General features: G+C 45.6%; 1 protein-coding gene across 3 annotated transcripts in view; it reads right to left on the reverse strand.

The window, feature by feature from the left end:
* LOC125438892 (collagen alpha-1(XIV) chain-like) overlaps positions 1-21,693 on the reverse strand; it is a 35,108-nt gene extending 13,415 nt beyond the window's left edge. Inside the window, exons 1-3 of one of the 3 annotated variants that reach the window (XM_048507558.1) lie at positions 21,211-21,285; positions 20,044-20,095; positions 9,435-9,561 (exon numbers count right to left, since the gene is read on the reverse strand). In XM_048507558.1, coding sequence (XP_048363515.1) covers positions 9,435-9,528 — 94 coding nt within the window. In that variant the 5' untranslated portion in view covers positions 9,529-9,561; positions 20,044-20,095; positions 21,211-21,285. Of the gene's footprint in view, positions 1-9,434; positions 9,562-20,043; positions 20,096-21,210; positions 21,292-21,472 lie in introns of those variants that run through there. The other 2 variants (XM_048507557.1, XM_048507559.1) reach the window with 2 other exon arrangements.
* Between the last annotated feature and the right edge of the window lie 2,909 nt (positions 21,694-24,602).

The following is a 24,602-nucleotide window of genomic DNA, read 5'->3' on the forward strand; positions in this document are numbered from 1 at the left end:
TTGTCCAGGAGGACATTTTTGTAAAGATAATAGAGCTAAATTATATTGCAACGGTTCAAGAAGGTGGTTCCACCAGACATGTGGTTGAGGATGTCACATCCATTGGGCTTCAACATAACATCAGCCAGTCTCTCCTCGGGAAAGGGGGGGGGTTGTCAGAAATGCCACTGGCCATAGGGTTTTAGTGGATTGTATTTTAATTTATTAATGTATCTTATTTTAATCTATTAAATGTAAGCTTCTCTGAGCCCTATGGGGGAGACCGGCATACAAATTTAATAATAGTAATAATAAGGGAAATGGGACCACAGTAGAAATTATTTGTCTGCTGTATTGTTATCTTGCTTGCAGTATATTGTTCTCTACTTATGTGAATCTATTTTTCAGCACTGTTAACATATCTAATACTTATGTTTGGTTTCAGATTTCTATAACTCTCGTCCTATTACTTTGCTTATCAGAAGTCTTACGCTACAGATTGCACTGACTTACATTGCATCTTCTGCCTTGGATCTCAGTGAGAAAGGTAGATTACAAATAATATGAACAGATGGATTGTATGGATCTCTTAAGCCTCCAGATTATTAAAGCATGGCCAGATGCCCACATTTTAAGGCAGAATGCCATTGAAGACCTACTTATACTGAAAATACAAATCTGTTCATCTGTTGTGATTTCTTACTAATGGACTCTGGCAATTGTAGCTCTGTAAGTAAATCTATGCAACAAAGAAGGTTCAAAATACCATAAAAATACAATTCTCATAGTCCCTGGGTAGAAAAGTCATAGCAATCAACCAACTGATGGAAACATACCTGCATTCTCGTATGAAAGAAGCTGATATTCCTGACCTCAAAAGTTAACCAAAAACTAACAAATATAGATATACTCATTCCCCATTTTCAAGAAGGGTTCCATGTATCCGCAAACAGACCTGAGCTCAAGTCTGAACAATCTCTGACCCACTCAACCCAACATAACCCACAAGCCATGACCAAGTACCTAGAATCATGGAGTTGGAAAGGACCACAAGGACCATCAAGTCCAACCCCCTGCCAATCAAAGCACTAACCTGCCTGATCATCTATTTTTACCATGAAAACAAGGTGATTATCAAACACCTGGTTGGTCACACAACTAGCAGGTTGTGTTCAGCTTAGGGAGGGTTTACAAATTACACGGCTTTGTCTTGGACCCAAATGCCTTCCATTCCATGGCGCCCTATCATGCATTTAGGTCTGTTCAAAAGTCTTCCCTTTCTGTTCTACATGTTCCAAAGTCCTTATGTCTATCACCCTATTCCTAAGCCAAACCCTAGAATGCCCACATCCCATGATCACCAATGTCTCGTTTCCTTCTTATAGCTCAGTGGTGGCGAACCTAAGGCACGGGTGCCCGAGGTGGCACTCAGAGCCCTCTCAGAGTGCCCCCCCCCCCCACATCTAGGCTGGCCTGGGCCACTGGGCTTGATTATTAGCATTAAACCTAAGCATCAGCCTTGGGGCAGCGCGGTAGGTAACCCTGTTAAGCGCTGTTAAACCCCACTGATTTTCATGCAAAGAACTAAAGCGTGATCCTTTACCTGGGAGTAAGCTCGGTTGCTGGCAATAGGGCTTGCTTCTGAGTAAACCCTCCTAGGGTCATGACTCACCCGTTGGAAGAGTTGCACAGTTGCTTCAAAGCAAAGCCACCGACTACCACCAAGCTTACTCCCGAGTAACACACGCCTCGGAGTCAACCGTTTTTTCTAAACTAAAACCTCAATATTCAGGTTAAATTGCCATGTTGGCACTTTGCGTTAAATAAGTGGGTTTGGGGTTGCAATTTGGGCACTCGGTCTCGAAAAGGTTCACCATCACTGTTATAGCTCCTTCCAATAGCTCCAAAAACACACAAAGCTGCCTTACACCCAATCAGACCCTCTGTCCATTCAAGTCGAGACTGCCTACTCAAACTAAAAGGGGCTCTTCACAAATTGCTGCTCTTTTTCTCTGCTGCTCCAGCTGCTGGACAGAATCTACGTATCTTCACAAAAGTTTAGCCAACGGAGAAGCTGAGCCACCAAAAAATAAAAAGTCATATAAAATAATAATAAAAAGTCGTATAAAATAAATAAAATAATAAAAAGTTTAACCCTATACAAGCTTTACTCCAGAAAAAAATTTTGGCTCATCATGGTATTTTACGGTTAGTTAGTCTTCAACAATTAATTTTATATTCATCCGCTAGTCTGTACACTGCTTAAGCCCCCAAAGGAATTTAATGTACATGACAGCAATTGAGAAATGCAAACAAGAAGAGACAAGTCACTTAAGTATGAGAAAGGGGATGCTGGAATACACACCTAAAGAAAACAGGACAGCTAGCTGCCATACAGCATATGGGACTGAGTGAGCTACAAAGCTGTCCTCCCTAGCCTCCATTTCCAAATCTCCAGGATCACAACTTCGACCTGTCAAGCCTACCCCCACAACCCCTCCGGTGGCCACAAAGAACCTGACAACCCAATTCCCAACTGGAGTTGGCAACACTAACTGAGCGCAAAACAATGGTGTCAGACCATGCTGGTGGTCGCTAGTAGAAAGAATGGCCTTACACGTCCAGTCTTGAACGTCAAGATCTGCCTGAATGAAGTGAAATTAGCTAATGTGGTCAAGCAATTTTGGGTGCAGGTCACTAGCTCCCCCCTGTTTCAGCAGCTTGGAAGCAGAGGAAAAGGTAGTGAAGTAGTGTTCGTAGCAGGATCCCTGGGACACGGCCACAGAGAAAGGAGAAAATGCTAAGGCAGAAAAGGGGGGAGGGCAGAAGCAGGAAATTATCTGGAATTAGAGAAAGGAAATTTACCTATTCTCTAGAGAATTTCTAAAAGATTCCTGACTCAGCTCAGCAGAACAGCAATGCCAGAACAGAAAGGCTAGCCAGAATTTGTGCTTCCTGGTTGCTAAAGATATACCGTGTTTTCCCGAATATAAGACAGTGTCTTATATTAATTTTTGCTCCCAAAGGCGCGTTATGTCTTATTTTCAGGGGATGTCCTATTTTTCTGTGTTCTGTTTGTCGGGCATGCTTCCAAACAAAAACTTTGCTACGTCTTACTTTTGGGGGATGCCTTATATTTCGCACTTCAGCAAAACCTCTACTATGTCTTATTTTCCGGGGATGTCTTATATTCAGGGAAACAGGGTAGAAAACACAACTAGATGTTATAGTGATCGACCCCCAAATCTTCAGGAGTTTCCTAACCCTTACCCTCCACGCCAACTGGTGATCAGGGAACACCTGGCAACCACAGTTAGAAACAGATAGCTACCCCAACCACCACCACCGTTCTTTGAAAATATGGCCCTGATTATAAGATGGGGAGAGAGTGAAATTTGAAAGGCTTGCAAATTTGAAATTTGGGAGTAAGCAAGGTACCTATAATGCTACCCAATTAAGTTTCTGGAAATAGGTTCCGCTAAAGAGTGACTTCTTAGAACTCTTTTCATGAGAGTCCTATTGTTAGCAGGATTATTAAGGTATAGCCCACAGTTCTCCTTTCAGAATTACACCTAATCTCCAGACTATAGAGCTTAGGAGAAAATGACTGGCTCAAATGACTGGCTGATTCCACATGGGCCAAAAACAGTGGTGTGAAAACAGCATAAACAGGGGTCTGGAGCCGCATGCAGCTCTTTCAGCCTTATACTGAGGCTCTGCGTGGCCTGGAGGTTGGAGGGTAGCATGGGTGTGTCCCTCCAGAGCAGCTGTCATTCCCTCTCTGCCATCTCCACAGCCACAATCCCCCCTCTGCCCCATGGAGCAGGCGTCAGGCACAGGGGGTTTCCCTGCCCGGCACCTCTGCCTTCCAGCGCTGGAAGGAAAGGTGAGTGGAGGGGCCGAACCGGAGGCGGCTCCGGGTAGAGTCGCCTCTCTGGCTCAGTAGATCGTTGGGGCCATGGAAAATGGGTCCAAATGGCTCTTTGGGTAATAAAGGTTGCCGACCCCTGGTATAAACCCTTTTACACCATTTTAAACCCTTTTACACCATTTTCACACCGTTTTCACACTGCTGTTTTTGGCCCACATGGAATCAGCCATAGATTCTATGTTATACCACAGAATTCACATTCCTGATGTCCTCTCTCTCCCAGGCAGTGCCCCCAAACTCCTAACCTAACCCCAAAGCAACCAACCTATTAGATTTTTACTGGAATACCCTAAGGGTTTCTTTCACTTTTTTGAAAAAAAAAATAGTGATGGGAACTACAAGAGGTAATCTGAAATTCATTTTCAAGATTTTCATACAAGTCAGGGACAACACAAAGCCGGGCAGCATAAATCTGGCAATATTAATGGAACCCACAGATTTATAAAAACATCAAATATCATTTTTATTGAATTTTACCCACCCACTCACCGCCCAGCAATGCAAGCGATATACAATTAGTTTTGGCAAATAAGAAAAAATACAAAATGTCTCCTCTTGTTTCAAAAAAAGTCAAGGAAAAGCAATTCAGTGGGGAGGAATAGAACTTCCAAAATATTTGTTAGGAAGCATAGCTCTAGAATTAAGTAGCATGTAAACTAAATTTTAAAATTTATACAGGTTTACTTGAGATTATTAATTAATTTCCAGAATCATCCTAGGCAGAGTTATGACCTTTCCAAGTCCACTGAACGAAAGGTCTAACTCTGATTAGAATGGTATTGTTCATCTAGATTTTTTTTACATGAGTAGGATTCTCTTTAGCTCATTCCGCACATGCAGAATAATGCACTTTCAAACTGCTTTCAGTTCTCTTTGAAGCTGTGTGGAATAGCAAAATCCACTTGCAAACAGTTGTGGAAGTGATTTGAAAATGCATTATTTTGCGTGTGCGGAAGGGGCCTTTCTGTCTGAGAAGCATATGAAGCAGCCCACAACAGTAGTCCATCTAGGCCCACGTAGCTAGCGATCCCAGACCTCTTGCTATAGCAGGAGACTTCCTGGTATACTGCTGCTTTACCTAGTGCCTGGGGCCAGGGGAGGAGCGCCCACAGGGACATGTGGGATCACGTGACTCCTGGTGCATGCCATCCTGTCACATGGGGGCACAAAATCGCCCCCACACCCCTCCTTCCTCGTGACAACTCAGACGAGCCAAGTCGGCGTGGGGGAGGGGGCGCAAAATCAGGTGTCATTGCCCCGGGCACTATTTCCATCCACTGCGCCTCTGCCTGGGGCACAGGTAGGAGAAAACAGGAGAATGGAGTAGGTGCCAGCTTTGCACCAGTGCACTTAGTTTGTGAACACCCCCGACTTTACAAAAACTGTATGATAAAACATGGAGTTTTTGGAAATTCCAGAGCAGCTAATGATGTGACTTCTTTTCTTCAGTGGAAGAAAATGTCAGGTGCTGGTGTGACAGTGATGTCCCAGGTCTACCCCACATTTCTCCCCAGGGTTTGCCGGCTGCAGCGTGATAACCCTATGCATAGCTTACTCTAGTGGCTGGCCTCCACACGGGCCAGGGCTTTTACAGCTCTGGCCCCAGCCTGGTGGAACACTCTCCCACCAGCTGTCCGGGCCCTGCGGGACCTTACTGAATTCCGCAGGGCCTGTAAGACGGAGTTGTTCCGCCAGGCCTTTGGAGGATCCAGCCGTTGATGGTGCCCCCCCCCATGGCCTTTACATCAGTGCCTTTGCCATCTGGGGTTTGCTGATCTCCCCCTGAAAGAGGGTTTGGAAATGGATCTGTCGGACGCCATTGCGTGTTAGTTTTAATCTTTCTACTAGTTTTTATTTTACTGCTGCTTTTAATGGTTTTAGTTATTTTACTTGTATACGTGCATTTTTATCTGTATATGTGCATTGTATTGTACACCGCCCAGAGCCCTACGGGGATGGGGCGGTATAATAAATCGAAAAAAATAAATAAATAAATAATAAATAGTGGGGAACAACTCTCCAAGGTCTCGGGCCAAGAGGCCAGCATTTGATACCACAAATTCTTTAACTGGTAGCCATTAGTAATTGGACCTGTCCCTGTCCCATGGCCCTTGCCTTCCAAAGAAACAGAGAACTCAGATCACTAGTAAGTAACCGTCACCAAATAAGGCACATTTCCACAACCCCTAAACCATTCCATCATTCAACACAGACAGGGGGAAAATACACAGCTGTTCTGTGTATATAACCAGAAAGCTAAAACACAACAGATTAGAGAAATTGTGCGGAAGAGTCTTTACATAACTAGATGATTTTCACTAAATAGTCACGTGTGTTCGAATAGGGCAGGGGGAGGAGAACAAAGCCAACCAATTTCCATGTTGATCACTAATTACAGATGGGGTCACATAGGCAGATATTGCATTTAGATATAATTATGCAAAGACTGATTACGCACATGAAAATACATACAACTAGAGAAAGTGGTTTTTTTTTTTAATCTAACTCTTGGACAAACAAGAAGATACTGATGGGAATCACTTCAGAGTCACCAACCTGGAGAGGGAATCTTTATTTCTGTGGGACACCTTTATAGCCTGTGGAATAAAATCTTACTTCTTGCAAAAAGAAACAAAAATCAGTCCAAATTCAGTCAAGTTAGCAGACATTAAAAAAAACAACCAGTCACTCAAACTTGTTTAGTAGTTTCACAGGAATGTTTCACAGGAATGTGCGAGCAGCAGCATCAATGCATTCGTCCAGAAGTTGGATAGACACACCAGTGGCATATCTGCGGAAAATGTAGCCCGATACAAAATCTGAGTGTGTGTCCCCCCCCCGGATGTGGGCAGCCACCCTCCCCCACCACGACCAAACAACTTTTTTTGCACCAGATCTTGAAGTCAGTGTATGGACCCCGGGGGAAGGAGGAGGGGCGTTGGGGGCCCCCACATGACTAAATGGGGCGCAGTCTGACATTTGACCTCATATGTCCCCTTCTTGGACTAAGCAACTCTTCTGAGAGACATTATCTCAAGGCTTTCCCGTATACAGGGAACATTAACACTTGGCTAATTTTCATTGGACCGTTAGACCTCCAGAAACAACACTTTGCGCCAGAGAGACAGAAAGATGGTCTGAAACATGCAAGGCGTGGACCTAAGGTTAACATTTGCCTTTACAAAAATGGACCTTGCTGCATTTAACGTAACAGCTGTGGCTCCAAACCCTTGGTCACATGCCAGACTTGGACCAAACTGTAATCCTCATCAAGGTGCAGTGTTATCCACTCAGGATTGGGTAGCCATTTGCCAGGGCCCCAGCCTGAGGTCTTTGGCATCACCCACCACCTGACCCCTTTAGCTGGAGATGCTAAGCACTGAAGCTGTGAAGAACAACTGCAGCCAACTATACTAGGATCCTCCAGATTACAGGTGCCAGTCTTGCAGGCCCTCCAGATGTTATGGACTACAGTTCCCATCATCCCCCCGCCAGCATCATGCTGGCAGGGGATGATGGGAGCTGTCGTCCATAACATCTGGAGGGCCGCAAGTTTGACACCTATGCTCCAGACTACCTTCCCTTAGCTTCTCATCAAGTCACTTTCTTATTATTCCTTGTCTTTTCTCAGAATGAAAGCCAGTGGACAGGGATAGGCCTATATTTGCAAGCCTGCCCATACTTCCTTGGGAATAAGCCCCATTGAATTAAGGAGAAATCACTTCCATGTAAAGATGTATGGGGATGAGCTGTAAAGTTGTAAAGCACATAAGCAGTGGCCACTTTGCAGTGAATTGCACTAACAGATTACATACATTAGAAAAGAATTATTATAATTATAGTTAAGGGTATTTTAACAGGTCCAACTGCTACATGCATGTATGAAAAGGAGTAGCCTTTGCATTGTAAAGATGGTTGGGCATACAATTTCAGTTAAGATCTAAGCCAGCAGAGATGGGTCTGCTACATGCTTTAGATTCAAACCAGTTTCCAATAAAATATTCAAACCAGATTCCAACAAAAGCTTGGTGATTTGGTCTTGCATTCTTTCAGCAAAGACTCCTCGCTCCTTTTGACCCAAGTAACAGGTGCTACCCCTACTATTCTCTAAGGGGACTGTAACTGTCACATATCCAGATGTCAAAATGTGTGCCATATGTGTACAAACAGAACTGCAGTGCCATTTATATACAGCACATACTGATAGCCCCATGGTTGCTTCAGAATACCCATTCCAGTGAAAGGCAGATAACAAATTTGGTCAGATATGGGAACAGTGGCAAAAAAGTGGTGCCATATAGGGCAGTGGAGAACAGGAGACAGAAGTAACTGTGGCAGACACCTATGGTGTTGAATTGTGTTGGAATATCCAACCTCCTCTCCCCATCATTAGTCAATAACAACAATCACTATTCTCGATCTGAATGACAAATGTGAGCATTTACTCAGGAACAAAATATTCAGTGGCAACTCTCATATCAATTACAGGCACCAACTGTGATATTTCATCTTTGGCAGGAGGTAATTATAGTGGACACTGATAGCTAGCAATATAACAGAAATCATTTTAATATTTATACAAACTCCATGACTTCCCCATAGTTACAACCAACAAGGGTCTACAATAAACTAATGGCAACACTTCCATACACGAATGCAAGGCAGAGGAACAGTAACAGCTGATATCATCCATATTTTCTTTTCACAAGAGACACTGAACTGAATTAGAAAGCTTCAGGTCAGGGGTGTCAAACACACAGCCCAGGGGCCAGAAAATTGGCCAAATTTGGAGCAGGGTCAGGGGCCTAATAAGCCCTCTCAAGGCAAACACCTCACCCCACTGCGGGCTCATGAGTCCAGGCCCCCCCCCCCCCCCCAGTGACATTCTGGGGCCAACCCAGGCATCCACCAACCCCCCTCCCCGCAAGAGCCCGGCCTGATTAAATCACATTTACATCATATCCAGCTCTTGTAACAAAATGAGCCCAAACACCCCTGCTTCAGGTAATACATGAAACTAGACAGCACATTCCCCTAACCATTTTCCCAAGCAAGGAGAAGTGCTGAAAAGAAACCAGCAAACGTTAGACCTGTTCTTTCTTTCCACACCATTTCACACTTCGGTAACTATCAGCCAGAAAGCACACAGCCTGGTGTTATATCTGCTAAAAGTTAAGCCAGCTGTTATGAAGGCAAAGAGAGATGGTCAGTTATTGAAAACAGGGGCGAGAAAAGCAACATGAGCCATCTTGAGGACATATGTTAAAGGCAACACAGTGTATACTTGTTTGATGGAGCAAAGGGCCACAGACACTTCAAAAATATAGGTACAAGCTATACAAAACAGACATATACCATGAAACCTGCACGAAATTGGAGGAGTTACGGTTCGCCTGGAAAAAAAGGTGGGATAAATTTTTCAACGAGAAGGGGTCAGCTGAAAATTAGAAAGCCAGAGGCCACTTCTGCACATCAGAGAGCGTGAGTGAAACATATATTTTTCTTAGAGGGGGGGAAATATTACCTTGTGCCTGCACGTGGTTTATTAATTGAACCATGGCCGCCATGAACACAAAGGAGAACCAGCTCAGTGTCTTGAACGGACGATGGATCTTCATCCTTGCCACTGGAAACTCACAGTATCAACAGGTCTGTAAATACACATTTTTTTTTCAGCAGAGGGGATACTATTTCAGTCAGAGCAGCAAGGTTTGAAAACATCCTCTTGGTTAACATTCAAGACAACTGCAAAAACACAATGTCAATTTTAAGAGCATTTGGGTGGTCACTTTTTCACATGGGGTCAAGCAGTCACATTTCTTTTAATTACCTTTGACTGTGTACCTAGTTAGCAAGTCCATTTACTGGTTCACCTGTAACAATGGGGACTCACTAAGCAGAACCAATGAGACAGTACAGGTATTCCTGAGATTACCTTGAATCCCAGCTCCATCTGCACTGTCCTTCCACATACAAGGTGGGGGCTTGCAATAAATTCCAGATGAGACGTTTACAGAAATTCTCTATGCTCAGAGAGAAAGGAAGGAAGGGAGGGGGAAACACTCTCTCTCCCTCCTCCAGGATTCTACAAGCTCTTGGGCACATGCAAAATAACGCACTTTCAATCCACTTTGCATCTGGATTTTACTGTGCGAAATAGTAAGGGCTGTTTGATAGTGGAATGCACTACCTCGGAGTGTGGTGGACTCTCCTTCTTCGGAGGTTTTTAAACAGAGGCTGGATGGCCATCTGTCAGGCGCAGAGGCGTAGCTAGGCCAGAGTGCGCCCAGTGCACACTCTGGCTCTCCTGACGGCCTCTGCAGCCCCGGGCTGCATCTCTTTGATTCTCACCACCACCTCTTTTAGGAAAGGAGCAGGCCGGAAGAAACTCTGTTTCTGCTGCCCAGCCTCCAGTGGGAACTTACATTTCCCAGGAGCCCCTGGGAAATATAGTTCCCACCAGGCCCAGGCAACGCAGGCAGGCTTCTTCTCTGGGATGTTCCATTCCTAAAAGTAAGTGGGAGGTGCACCGTGGGGGTGTGCCATGGGGGGAGGGGGGCGCCGCGGAAGGGGGGCAGGGTGCCGTGGGGGGGCCAGGGGGATTTTTCTGCCCCCCCACGCGACTCACAGAATCGGGTGCACCCAGGGAGTAAGCGCTATGCACTTCTGTCCCTCTTGGTGGCTTCTGGCCACTGGTCAGGCGTGCTTTGATTGTGTGTTCCTGCATTGCAGGGGTTTGGACTTAATGGCCCTCGAGGTCTCTTCCAACTCTATGATTCTATGATTTCCTGCCAGTGGTCTCAGGGTTACGTATGCTCATGTTAATTACTACATACACTGGCACTAAATTCCACAGCTGCATTACTCGTCAAGCAAAGAAGTATTTTCTTTTTTCTGTCCTGAATCTAGTATTTCTTGCAGAGCCATATGCTCAGCAGTCCAACTTCATAGATACTAACCTCACTTTTCCTTTCTTTCGTTGAGGAGAAAGAATTGTGGGGTTGTACATATAAAGTTCTGTCTGGAGAACATGCATACCCTGGTGGTAGAAAACACCATCAAGTTGCAGCTGACTTCATGGTTGAGTGGGGATTTGAACACAAGTTTTCCAGATCCTTGCCTGACATTCAAACTACACTGTACTGTCTTAACAGGAAGTGGAGATATTTACAATGAGCATTCAGTGTCTACAGTTAGGTCTTTCTGGATAATATTCTTGACTACCAATTACTTCACAGTTGGTGGTGGAATTGTGTTTCTTCACAGGAGTGAGACTTTTTACCTCAGGAAGCAGAACTCAAAAAACTTCTGTCACGCTAGATTTTTTAAAAAAATCCTAATGCAGTGGGGGCAGCTTTATATTTTTTTAACTGCCAAAATTTTGTCTTGGATTCTATGCAACCTTTAAAATCACAAGAACCCTCACAGATTTTGCAGTCCAACCTACATCATGGAATTCTTTCTTCAATGTAACTCTTTAAACTCTTTTTATTAACAAACTCTTTGTTTATGTATTGAAGAAGGCTTTCACGACCGGAACCAACTGGCTGTAGTGGGTTTTCTGGGCTTTGTGGCTATGGTCTGGTAGTTTCCACACCTAACGTTTTGCCTGCATCTATGGCTGGCATCTTCAGAGGCATGTCATAATAAGATGCGGGCGAAACGCTAGGAGCAAAACCTACCAGACCACAGCCACAAAGCCCAGAAAACCCACTACAGCCAGTCTTTTTGTTAATCAAAAAAGAAAATTATGTAGAACAAAAGCACTAATTATCTGCGAAATGACTGGTCGATTCCCCACTCACGATTAGATGCGTGCTTGTCACTCCAAATATCCAGGTTTCCTGCAGAACTCCCCACTTCACCAGCACCGAACACGCATTCACCCCGTTTCTGGGCCCCCCCCCCAGCACGTGTTATTTTAGAACCTGGAAGAAAGTAGACCTTTTCAAAAAACGCATGGGCAATCTGGAGCAGTGGGGAAGTTGAGGGGGCGAATCCAGAGTCGAACTACCTGCCCTTGTGAGTGACGTGGAGCCTCCCATCCAATCAGGACGCAGTGGGCTGTGCGTGATGCGTGCGCAGGCCTTTTTTTTTCGTGGACAGGAGATGCACGTGGATACGAAGCAACATGGGGGCGGTTTTGACTGATTGACTGAGTAGAAGGCAATACAAAGCAGTTCTACACATCGTATCCACGTGGATACATGGAGGTGCGCAGAAACAAGGCGTTGTTTTAATCGCCCGTTTCTTCATCTCTACGTAGAATCGTTCTGCGCATGTCTGCGCAGATGTGGATCCGTCAGTTTGAAAGTTTAAAAAATTCCCGCCCCGGCACAACGCAGCAGCCAATCAAGATAGCCCCTGAGCGGATCGCGCGTTTGATCCGCCGACAGTGGGGACTCCTGTATGCCTGCTGCGTTTCTGGGAACAAGGGGGCAGAAGCTGCAGTGGGGACCATGAAACCGTGTTCAAAAGGTCCCAAATCTTACCAAACCGGTTTGTATCTACTTTCATTTTTGAGGTGGGGAATCGACCATAGCAAACCCCAGCATTTCCCAAGGCTACCTCATCAGGATCTTGACGCAGAAGCCCCCACTCCAAACTATGGATGCAGTGGTGGAAGAGAATAACAAACGTATTGTCAAAGGCTTTCACAACCGGAATCAACTGGTTGTTGTGGTTTTTCCGGGCTGTGTGGCCATGGTCTGGTAGATCTTGTTCCTAACATTTTGCCTGCATCTGTGGCTGGCATCTTCAGAGGTGTATCACAGAGGTGTTACACACTGTGTCCAGTGTGAAGGGAATGTTTAGTGGGGTATATATCGTTCATGGTTTCCCACCATGTGACATGGGGACAGAGTTCTTTCGCATTTAAGTACACAAACTCAAGAGCTCCTTTCGGGGATTGGGCGTATAATAGCCAAATTAAATAAATAATAAAACATATATACAGCCCCAGACTAATTCACACTCTCCCTTCTCACTGGACATCTCGGCTCTGGAGTGCTCTTCCTGTTGGGCTTTCAAAATCACCAGAATCCACACAGTGGCAAGTAGTTCCTCTTGCTCTACAACAGGTGAGGTACATTCTGCTGTACCAGCTGCTGCTGCTATGTACTCTTGGCAGCCAAACAGTATTGGATGCCAGCTACATGCCACAATAAGAAGCTTGGCTGGAGCAAACAGGAGGGAAGGAAGAACAATTCTGTTGCCTGCACATCTGCCCAGCAGTTGTCCTCTCCGCACAGTGTCTACATGTGAGAAATATTTGCCTGTCTGGATATGCTCCCTGGGAGCAGGCTGTGCGGGAGAAAATAGAACAGATGTCTGGGAGCAGAATTTAGGGAGCACCAAATCTTCTCTGGCACACAACGTACATTTTGGATAATGCTTTTAAAAAAATCCTCCAGTTTTATTAATCTGGAAGAACTGCCATCCATGGTTCTGCAGTCACCATCAAATCACAAACAGAATTATGCTTCTCCTTACTGCACTGGAAAAGAGCAAAATTCAGCTTCCAATCAATTGAACACACACGTATCACACCCAGCAGGGTGGTCAGTATGGGTTCACTGCCGAGGCCAATCGCTTGGTAGAATCTCTGCTCTGAACCAGCCCTGACGAGGCAGTACTGAGAGGCTAGTCTGGCTTAGCCCAGCAGGCACAATAAGAAGCTAAAACAGTAAGTGGGATGAGACTTTGTCTGGTCATATTTCATTGTGGAGCCTTATCAGCAGTGGTGGGATTCAGCAGGTTTGCGTCACTTCGGCAGAACCGCCGGTTGTTAAAATGGTGCTTGTAAACAACCAGTTGTTAAATTATTTGAATCCCACCACTGGTTATCAGCATAAACATAAATAGCATCAAGGAAGCACAGTGATGTCATTTGCATTCTTGGCCAGACATCCCTTGAATGTTTCGACCAGTGAAACAGCTTAATGTAAAGTTGAAGTCTAGAATCACTGCCTTAGGACACAAGAATGTCTTCACTGCTCCCACCATAGCTAGCCAAAAATCCCCAGGAAATCTTAAACCTTAGCTGTCTCTGACATTTGATACTCAGAGGTATACCATATCACAGTGATGGCGAACCTATGGCACGAGTGCCAGAGGTGGCACTCAGAGCCCTCTCTGTGGGCACGCGTGCACAGGGTTCATCATGCGGTGGGGCAGAAAATCACCCCCCCACACACACACACACATCTAGGCTGGCTTGGGCTGCTAGGCACGATGCCCCACGGAGAGCAGAGAGGACTTGGCTGGCGGGCCTGGTGCCTGTGCTCCGGATGGCTGCTGCCCGATGGGGCGGCAGAGGCAGAGGAGGTGGAGATGCTACAGAGGCACAGAGCAGTGCGTGCGGGACTTGCTGGTGGGAGGCTAGGATGGGCAGGCTGGCCTCTGTCCCAAGGGCTGGGGGTGGGGTGGGAGGCAGAGTGGTGGGGTGGGAGTGCACTCGTGGAGCAGTACAGGGCAGATGCGCAGCGGGCTTGCACACAGGACTAAAACCCCTGTGATTCAGGTGCTAAATCTGCCAGGCTGGTTGGCACTTTGCAATAAATAAGTGGGAGTTGGGTTGCAATTTGGGCACTCGGTCTCGAAAAGGTTTGCCATCACTGCCATATCACCTCTGAACACAGGGTTCCTCTTCCTTCTAAAAAGAGACTTGAGTCTCCTTGGAGTGATTTTTAGTGGGCGGGGGATTATTCCTTAAGCTATGCCTGTTTGAGTGGCTTTAATCGCTCTCTTTGCTTTTTATGGCTCCCTGTCCAGCAGCAACTCTAACATTCTTCTTTGCCTGCCAGGAATCTTCTCACCATATCTTTTAGTCATGAAAGGGTCTCAGGATCATGATGACCTGAGATGTCTGCCTTTTAATTTTTGTTTACGTCTGACCAGATGAATACTGGGGAACTTGAAAGCTTGAACACTGCTATGGGTCACTGGGTTAACCCTAATAAGGGATGGTGTTTGGAGATTTACAGATCTGACTTTTGGACTAACATAGCATCATTGAAATCATAAAGTTGGAAGAGACCACAAGAGCCATCAAGTCCAACCTCCTGCAATGCAGGAACACACAATCAAAGCACTCCTGACAGATGGCCATCCAGTCTCTGTTTAAAAACCTCCAAAGAAGGAGACTCCACTATACTCCAAGGTAGTACATGTCGAACAACCCTTACTGTCAGGTTTAGGTGCAATCTCTTTTCCTTCACCTTGAACCCGTTACTTCCTAGTGTCTTTGGAGCAGCAGAAAACAAGCTTGCTCCCTCACCAACATGACATCCCTTCAAATATCAAAACATGGCTATTATATCACTTCCTAACCTTCTCTTCATCAAACTGAAAATCCCCAGCTCCCTAAGTCTCTCCTCGTAGTGCATGGATTCCAGACCTTTTACCATTTTGGTTGCCCTCCTCTGGACCCATTACAGCTTGTCAATATCCTTCTTGAATTGCAACAACTCATCTCCTGTTTAGGGGGACATACCGGTAGCTAATAGCCACAGTAGTGGTCCTGGGCCTTCATGAATTATAGTGCAGTCCCGAACAGAATTACATCTTTTCTAAACCCGCTGATTTCAACGGAGCTAAACTGCTACTCTACTACATTTTTAAAAAGGCATAATCCAGAGACCACCAAGACATGTTACAGCCATGCATCCCAAAATTCCATTGCTTTTCATGACTTGTAAATACTTCATTCCCAAACCAGAAGCTCCTGTTTGGTTGCTCTGATCCCTTTAACAAGTCTGACATATAAAAATTTAGTAGGTGATTTTTTCCTGGCACGGAGCTTAACAGGTAAACCTTTTTCCACCACTTACGGCCATGCCAGGAAAAAACTTTACCTGCCAAATTCCTGTGTGGCAGGTTTACATTAAAGAAACTGTAGCAATGCCAGTCTTAAGAGAGGGGGGAAGCTCTATTTTAAAATGCACCTGCAAAGCACCTACTTCAGGAAACACGATTACAACCTGATCCTGACCAGAAATAAATTCCTGTGGGCTAGATCCAACAACCATCGAAGCAGCCTTCCTCCAACTTCAATAATTCATCCTCCAATAAGCGCCACTTAAGCCTCCTTAGATTGGCGAAAGACTTCAGACGAGCCAAAATGAAAGGATATAAATATTTGAATAAATTAATGAATAAATAATAAATTATGGTAAGATAAGGGTTGGATCCTACCCAACGGGGATTCTAGTTTGACTTATTTCCATCCAAGGATGGGATCTTATGGATACTTAGGACCTAACTAGGGTGGATTCTGCACAGGGCAATTAAGATCCCTTGGAGAGACCCTGCTGATTGTCACACCTATCAAAGAAGCTTGTTTTGGTAGGAACAAAAGAAGGTCTTTTTAGTGGCAGCCCCACAATTATTTATTTGTTTGTTTGTTTGTTTGTTTGTTTATTTCATTTTTAAACCGCCCTCCCCCGAAGGGCTCAGGGCGGTGTACGTCAGCATCATATAACACAAATATAAAACAATCTATAACAATTTTAAATTAATAAAATTTGAACAATTTAAAATTTGCAGATGGCGACTTGCAGATGGTGACAATTATGGAACAAATCTCCCCAGGGAGGTGTGCCTGATCTCCTCCCTTTCAATCTTTAGGAGGTGACAGCTTCTTTAACGCTAAAATAAATATACAAAAAGACTAGAATAAAAATTACCACAAGCCACTTGTGCCTGCACTATTTACTCACAGGTGTTTGCTCCGCAGTAATTTTTTTCCAGAAGGTTTTTTTTTTTGTTTGTTTACGCAGGGATATTCCCTCTGCAAAGTGTCCCTAGATCACAGGTGTCAAACTCGCGGCCCTCCAGATGTTATGGACTACAGTTCCCATCATCCCCTGCCAGCATCATGCAGTCCATAACATATGGAGGGCTGCAAGTTTGACACCTATGAGTTAGAGCACAGGTGTCAAACTAAGGCCCTTCAGGTGTTCATGGACTACGATTCCCATCAGCCCATGCCAGAGGGCCAATTGGCCATGCTAGCAGGGGCTGCTGGGAATGGTAGTCCATGAACATCTGGAGGGCCTGAGAGTGACACCTATGCCCTAGATGAACAGATCCACCGTTTGGGGAGGTTGCCTGCGGGCTTTTTCCCTGCTGCCATCTCTGGTCTAATGTTAATCGATTCCTTGTCAATTCCTTGTTAATTTCACTGGTCTATTGCTTCAGTGAAAGACCTTCAGTGGGAAACTTAAAAAACAAACCAACAAAACATTCATCTGATCCTTCTGAAATGGTATCCTGAAGAGAGAAAGAAACTGTTGTGGTGTCAGTGGGGGAGGGCAGAGAGGAGTGAGAAGGGGTTAAAGCAGCAGTTTCCAAGCTTATCAGTATGGTGACCCACAATTCCAAATGTACTTGGTGTGGTGACCCAGTGAGGGCTGGCCCAAGGTTTTTTGGCACCCTCGGCAAATTGTGACCTCAGCACCTATCTAGTTCAGCATTCCTTTTTCTACAGTGGCTAACCAGATGTTTTTGAGAAACCAACAAATATTGCACAAAGAGCACAGCTGCAGCTTGCTATAAACCCAAAGCAAGCAGCATTCTGACCTACACGGCCGTTGCATATGGAGATAACGTTCCCGCCTTTGACTACCCCCTCCTTTTCCATTATTCCCTCCAATCCCCTCTAGGAATCTAAGAAACACTCTCTAGTAACTATCAGGACTCATTTCACTTGATCAACATGTGTATACAGTGAAGAAGAAGAAATGCCAACTAATGCATGGAAGATACTGTTCCCAAGGTTGGGTTTTAGTTTTCAAAATACAAAAAAGAGCAATAGAAAGGACAGGGTGGCCATTAGACAGAGCCGGCCTGCAACACACTTTCAGAGACCTCACAACCCATTTTGGGTTCCAATCTAAAGGTTGGGAAACAGTGATTTAGGGCGTTAAAGGTTGGACCACTGAACTAAGCCTAGAACTAAATTGGCTGCTAGTCTAGACCTTTTAAAACTGATGACATCAGCAGTCTGACCGGGGGCGGGGGCGAGCTGCCCGAAGCCCTGACTGCCAAGGAACCCTAGTTGCCAGCTGCCGCTGCCCTCTCTGCTTATATGCCTACAAAATAGTGTCAAGGGGCTGACCCCCTGTGATTTTGGGTCCCATCCTTGACTTTTGTACAGGGTCCCAGAATCACTACGATCGCCCAACTGGTGAAACATGGTCTCTCTACCAGTAATACCATCAAACAATTTTTGCGACTGTGTTCTAGGCTTACTAAAGCTTGAAAACAATCTTCAAAAGCAGCCCCCCCAAAAAAAATAATTGCTGTAGCGTAGCCTGGATACAAACAACACATGGACAACCGTTGCCAGTTGCCTGCGCTCAAGGGTTGCCATCTTGCACAGTTGCTAGCCTTTAAGCAGGGCCTGGACTACAAATGATCTCCACGCTACAGAGATCAGTCCCCTTGGAGAGAATGCTGCTTTGGAAAGTGGCATCTTGGCCATTACACAACACCGAGGTCCCTCCCTTTTCTAACCCCGCCCTCCCCTGGCTCCACCCCCAAATCTAGCAGAGCCTCACAATCTGGGATTGACCATCCTATCTTGCAGCCCAACTCTGCAGGAGCCTATGGTTCCCAATCTCCTGATGACAGAGATCAATTCCTCTGAAGAAAATGGCGACTTCTGAATGGGCACTCTTGGCATCACATCCCCAATGAGGCCCTTTCCTTCAGAAAACTCTACCAGCCCTGATCTCCAAGAACTTCCCAAACCCAGAACTGGTAACCCCAGTGGAGGTCTAGCCACAGCAAAAATGGCTGCAGGATAGCTACAGATGTCCAGTTTCAGAAGGCAGCCATGTTGGTTTGCTGTAGAGCAGTGGTGGCGAACCTATGGCACAGATGCCAGAGGTGGCACTCAGAGCCCTCTCTGTGGGCTCGCATGCACAGAGTTTGTCATGTGGGGGGCTTGCTTCTGAGTAAACCCTCCTAGGGTCATGATTCACCCGTTCGAAGTGTTGAACGGTTTCTTCAAAGCGAAAAAGAAGAAGAAGAAGAAGAAGAAGAGGAGGAGGAGGAGGAGGAGGAGGAGTTTGGATTTATATCCCCCCTTTCTCTCCTGCAGGAGACTCAAAGGGGCTTACAATCTCCTTGCCCTTCCCCCCTCACAACAAACACCCTGTGAGGTGGGTGGGGCTAAGAGAGAGCTCCGAGAAGCTGTGACTAGCCCAAGGTCACCCAGCTGACGTGTGTGGGAGTGTACAGGCTAATCTGAATTCCCCAGATAAGCCTCCACAGCTCAGGCGGCAGAGCTGGGAATCAAACCCAGTCCCTCCAGATTAGATACACGAGCTCTTAACCTCCTACACCACCGACTACCACCAAGCTTACTCCTGAGCAACATATGCCTTAGAGCCAACCGTTTTTCCTAAACTAAAACCTCAGTATTCAGGTAAAATTGCTGTGTTGGCATTTTTCAGTAAATACATGGGTTTTGGGTTGCAGTTTGGGCACTCGCTCGAAAAGATTTGCCATCACTGCTGTAGAACGTCTAGATTTCAGTCCAGTAGCATCTCAGAGACCTACCAGAACCTCAAAATCATGTCAGTCTCTGAGGGTGCTACTGGACTTGGATCTAGCTTATCTACAAATGTCGAGAATTAGTGGTTAAATCTTCCAGGCCGATGTGAGCTCCACGGCCTTTTAAACAGAGTAAATAAAGCATGACCCTGGACCCCCTTTATCTTGTCTATTCATAAACGCCTCCACGCTGCATCTGGGGACGAGCATTTCTAAGCAGAAGGAAAGAGGAGAAAGGGCACTGCCACCCAGTTTGGTTAAGGCAGGAAGATAACAAAGACGACAAACCAAAACCTCTGAGCACATTTCTCTAACCAGCATCAAGGGAAAGATGGCCAATTTCCACTAGCAAAGGTTGGATCTGTTTGAGTCTTTTCGGCTTGCGTAATAATATGAATTGAAAGCCACAATACAAGGAACATACATGTGATTTGACAGTGACTTTCTTCCACTTTTTAATGCATCGTCAGCAATATACACATAAAAGATTCCAGGCTAGAGGGTTACTTAGAACAATACTTCACAATTCAAAGAAATTTTTTTTGCATTCTTCATGACTGCCACAAACTCACATCAATTGGAACGTACATTTGATTGCAGAATGGATCCCTCCTGCTTCCAGACCTATAGATAAACATTCCTGTATGCCCACAAATAGCACAGGAAGGCTCAAAGATGCCCTTCCACGCCCTTGTGACACTTCCACTTTGCGATTATTTGTAAAAACGCAGAGAGAGAGAAAAAAACTGTTCTTGAATTCTCCTGGCCCCTCAGTATTAGCTGTGATATGACACCACCTTTATCTGAAGAAATTAAATGAATTGGAGCGCTTGGTTCTCAATATAAGTGCCAGGGCTCAGAGCTTAAGATTCAAAGAAGTACAGAGCCCTAAAGTTCTGGATTCTGGCTGAATGCTGAGGAAAGGCAATATTGGGGGAAGCAAATAGGGGAAACTCTCAGCACATGCTCATGGAGCTGTGAGAAGCTGTGGTTGCCAACCTCCAGTTGCAGCCTGGAGATAGGGTTACCAGCTGCAGGTTAGGAAATACATGGAGATTTTGGGGGTAGAGCCCGAGGAGGGCGGGGTTTCAAAAGGGGAGAGCCTTTAATGTGGCAAAATGCCAGCTGAACTGATGTCTGTCGCTCAGAGATCAGATCAAATCCCAGGAGATCTCCAGCCACCGGTTGGCAATCCTACCTGGAACTCTCCCAGACGACCACGCCCCCTAGAGCAAATGGCTGCTTTGGAGGGTGGCCTCTAAGCCTAAGGGATCATACCCCACTGAGGTCCGTCCCTAGGTTCCGCCCACAAATCCCCAGAAATTTCCCAACCCCCAGTCTGCAGCGCTACTTCTCAGGAAACGCTCTGCACATGTTCAGTGACGTTCTTTTTTTACTGCACCGATCCCATAGGCAGAGATCAAATTCTGGTTCTGTGTGCAGCAGTCCGGTTTAAATCCAGACCCAAGAACCTGGCGGGATTTGACAAACAGGCGGTAATGAGATAACAGAGCCCAAAGAGGCTGGGAGGTGCCACAAGCGAGCTTTTATTGCTCCGACTCAATTAGCACCCTATTCAAAAAGTATTTGCTGATCTAGTTCAGGCAACTGCACCGCGCAAAGCCTGCAACACCCAAAGGTGCAGCAGATGCACCTCAAAAACTTTTGCAGACGCAGGCGCTGCCTCTTCCCACCTTTAGATCTGCAGCTTCCCCTCGCCTTGGAAAAATTATTCCTACCTGATCATTAAAACCCCCCTGGATGTTTCTTTGTTCCCCAAGGGAGCAAAAAGCCAAGAGCAAGCCTGCAGTCTCCAACTTCCAAGTCACCAGATCCAGAAGGACCCCCCCCCTTTTTTTTTCAATTCTCCTCCCACCCCACCCTCCAAGGTCTCTTGCAAGTTGCAACCCTCCCAGGAAAGTCATGGCTCTTCCAAACACCTTGATTTTTTTTCAAAGGCGGAGGGAGAGAGAAAAAGAGAGGGGGGGGATTAACACCAACCTTTGCAGTCATGAGTAGATCTGAGCCCCTTGGCACGCCGGTGGGAGCAAAAGCGCTTTGGCAGAAAACCCGCACGGCGCGTTACTTTAAAAAAAGGAGAAAGGAACGCGCACTTCTTTTTCAAAAGTTTCCTTCCACCCCTGGAGTTTCTCTCCCCTTCGCAGCTCTGGACCAGAGGAGCAGCAGCAGCTATGGGAGAGAAAGGAGGCAGCCAATTAAAAGTGGAAAAGGGGGTGGGGGGGACACACCCAGCCCTAGAAGTAGGAACGAGCACCAACATACACTCAGCTTCCCCCTCCCCTTCCTCTAAGCCCCCGCATCCCTCACCTTGTCTAGTCCGCTCCTGATTTGGGATTTATACAATGCCAGGTGCACAAAAGGAGAAAGGGAGTCCTTTAGTTAAGGATACCGGTCCCTCCCGCCCCCCCCCCCTATTTTTGTGGGAAATAAATCTCCCAATGCAGCTTGGTTGGAAGTGGGGGAGTCCCGCTCATAAACTCCAGTTCCTGGGGCAGTCCCGGAGAATAACACCATGCCCTGTAGAGTTTACTGTATTCTGTGGAAACTGTTGATCAGGGAGGGGTTTCAGGTCCAGGTCAGACTGCCGTCCCCAAGATCCTTTGGAGGAAGCAAAGAAAAACACCAAATAAAAGTTTCCAACATGAACAGTATAAAAAAACAAGTGATTTTTCCTCACCTGCTCTAGCCACTCATTGGATTCATTGTTGACGTTGAAAGGATGCAAGCTCTCTGGTTACACAGGATTCTTCATCAGCCCCCCCCCCCTATTATTGTGGGAAATAAATCTCCCAATGCATCTTGGTTGGAAGTGGGGGAGTCCCGCTCATAAACTCCAGTTCCTGGGGCAGTCCCGGAGAATAACACCATGCCCTGTAGAGTTTACTGTATTCTGTAGGAACTGTTGATCAGGGAGGGGTTTCAGGAAAGGTCCAGGTCAGACTGCGGTCCCCAAGATCCTTTGGAGGAAGCAAAGAATAACACCAAATAAAGGTTTCCAACATGAACAGTATGAAAAAAACAAGTGATTTTTCCTCACCTGCTCTAGCCACTCATTGGATTCATTGTTGACGTTGAAAGGATGCAAGCTCTCTGGTTACACAGGATTCTTCGTCAGGGAAAGTTAGCTTATTTGTTCAAGGTGAGGATCTAATAAGTTAAAGTGCCATTTTAGTACTGCAAGGGAGGGCTGCGTGATGTAGGGGTTAAGAGTCTAATCTGGAGAACCAGGTTTGATTCCCCAGTCCTCCACATGAGCAGCAGACTCTTATCTGATTAACTAGATTTGTTTCCCCACTCCTACTTTCCTGCTGGGTGACCTATATTCAGAATTTGTGTTTAGATAGCTCAGGGAGTCCACCCTATCAGTTTTCCTACCAGCATGGCCAATTGGCCATGCTGACAGAGGTTGATGGGAATTGTAGTTCCTGAACATCTGGAGAGCCGCAGGTTCCCTACCCCTGGTCTAGTCACAGTTCTCCCTGAACTCGCTCAGCCGCACCTATCTCACAAGTGTCTGTTGTGGAGAGAGGAAGGGAAAGGAGTTTGTAAGCCACCTTGAGTCTCCTTGTAGGAGAGAAAAGCGGGATATAAATCCAAACTCCTCTTCTGCTGTATTTCATTTTTGTTTAACAACTTCAAGGAATTAAAATTGCTGGAAAACCACTCCTTTTCTGTCTTTTCAATTTGTATGCGCTGGCTTTGGCAATTCAGGATTGAGGGAAAGGCACTCTTTTCTACAAAGATCAGCATTTATTTCTTATTTCCCCACAACAAGCTAAATCCTGATTTTAAAAATCGACTCCTGGGGAAATCCTGGTTCTCTTGAGGGAGTCACTGTAACATCTTATGGCATTGAATCGGTTCGTCATCATTGCTTTATTTTGAAATATGCCCTCAGAGTGTTACACTGGTAAGAGACTATTATGTCATTAGATAAATGCACTATCTAGATCTTTATGCAATGGTTAGGTTAGGTAGTCTGTGCATTGGAATGGGAGGGGCTGCAGGTTGGGGAATCTGTAGATATTTGAGGGCAGAGTCTGGGAAAAGACTGAGGCTCATTCTGCACATGCAGAATAATGCACTTTCAAACTACTTTCAGTGCTCTTTGAAGCTGTGCAGAATGGCAAAATCCACTTGCAAACAGTTGTGAAAGTGGTTTGAAAACGCATTATAAGTGGATTGAAAATGTGTGGAAGGGCCCGGCCAGAGTTTTAAAACAGGGGGGCAAGGGGCGCAGATGGGATGCCAAAGAATCTGCTCTCTAAGACTACCATTTTGTCCAGAGAACCGATCCCTGCTGTCTGGACACTGTTTGCAATTCCAGAAGGACTCCAGTCCCTACCAGTGGTACAGCATCTGCAAGATCTCTACATTGAGGAGTTGCTGCTAGGGTGAATAGCAATACTGACCTTGATAGACCAATGATCTGACTGAGTAGATAAGGCAGCGTCTTGAGTTCAACCCTATTTCCAATTCCTCTTCTAGCAGGGCCAGTAAATGACAACAACAGAAATGATGATACTTTTTTTTTAACCCCTGAGCCATTTCTGGCGACTATTTCAATACAGATAAAACTGTACAGTGAAAACAACAGAAAACTGTGGCCAATCAGAGCTTCCCAGAGCATCTTCACACTGAAGAATTCACCCATGTGCACGAGTGGTTCTAAAAGAGGCAACTTGAAGGAATTAAAGTTGCTGGAAAAACCACTCCTTTTCTGTCTTTTTAATTTCTATGAGCTGACAATTCAGGTTTGAGGGAAAGGCACTCTTTTCTACAAAGGTCAGAATTTATCTCTTATTTCCACATATTTCCGGAGGAGTAGCTGCTTTAGTTTGTTGTAGCATGTCAGGGTCGGGTGGAGAGAATATTCCTGGTTCCTGCATGATGTAAAGGTTGGATGAGTTTGAATGAGCTATCCTTTTCTCCCCTTCCTCCTGGAAAGGTCTGAACATGTTCTTTGGCCCCTTTTACGGATGGTGCTCCATTATCTGAAAAAGATCCGCTAAGCAGGGTTACTAAGTTATCCTGAATGAGAAAATACATTCACAAATTAACTATCTTGCGCAACTGAGAAATATCAATAGCAAACGCCAGCTTGTTCAGT

Source organism: Sphaerodactylus townsendi, linkage group LG09 (genome assembly GCF_021028975.2).
Source record: "Sphaerodactylus townsendi isolate TG3544 linkage group LG09, MPM_Stown_v2.3, whole genome shotgun sequence".
Taxonomy (NCBI): Eukaryota; Metazoa; Chordata; class Lepidosauria; order Squamata; family Sphaerodactylidae; genus Sphaerodactylus; species Sphaerodactylus townsendi.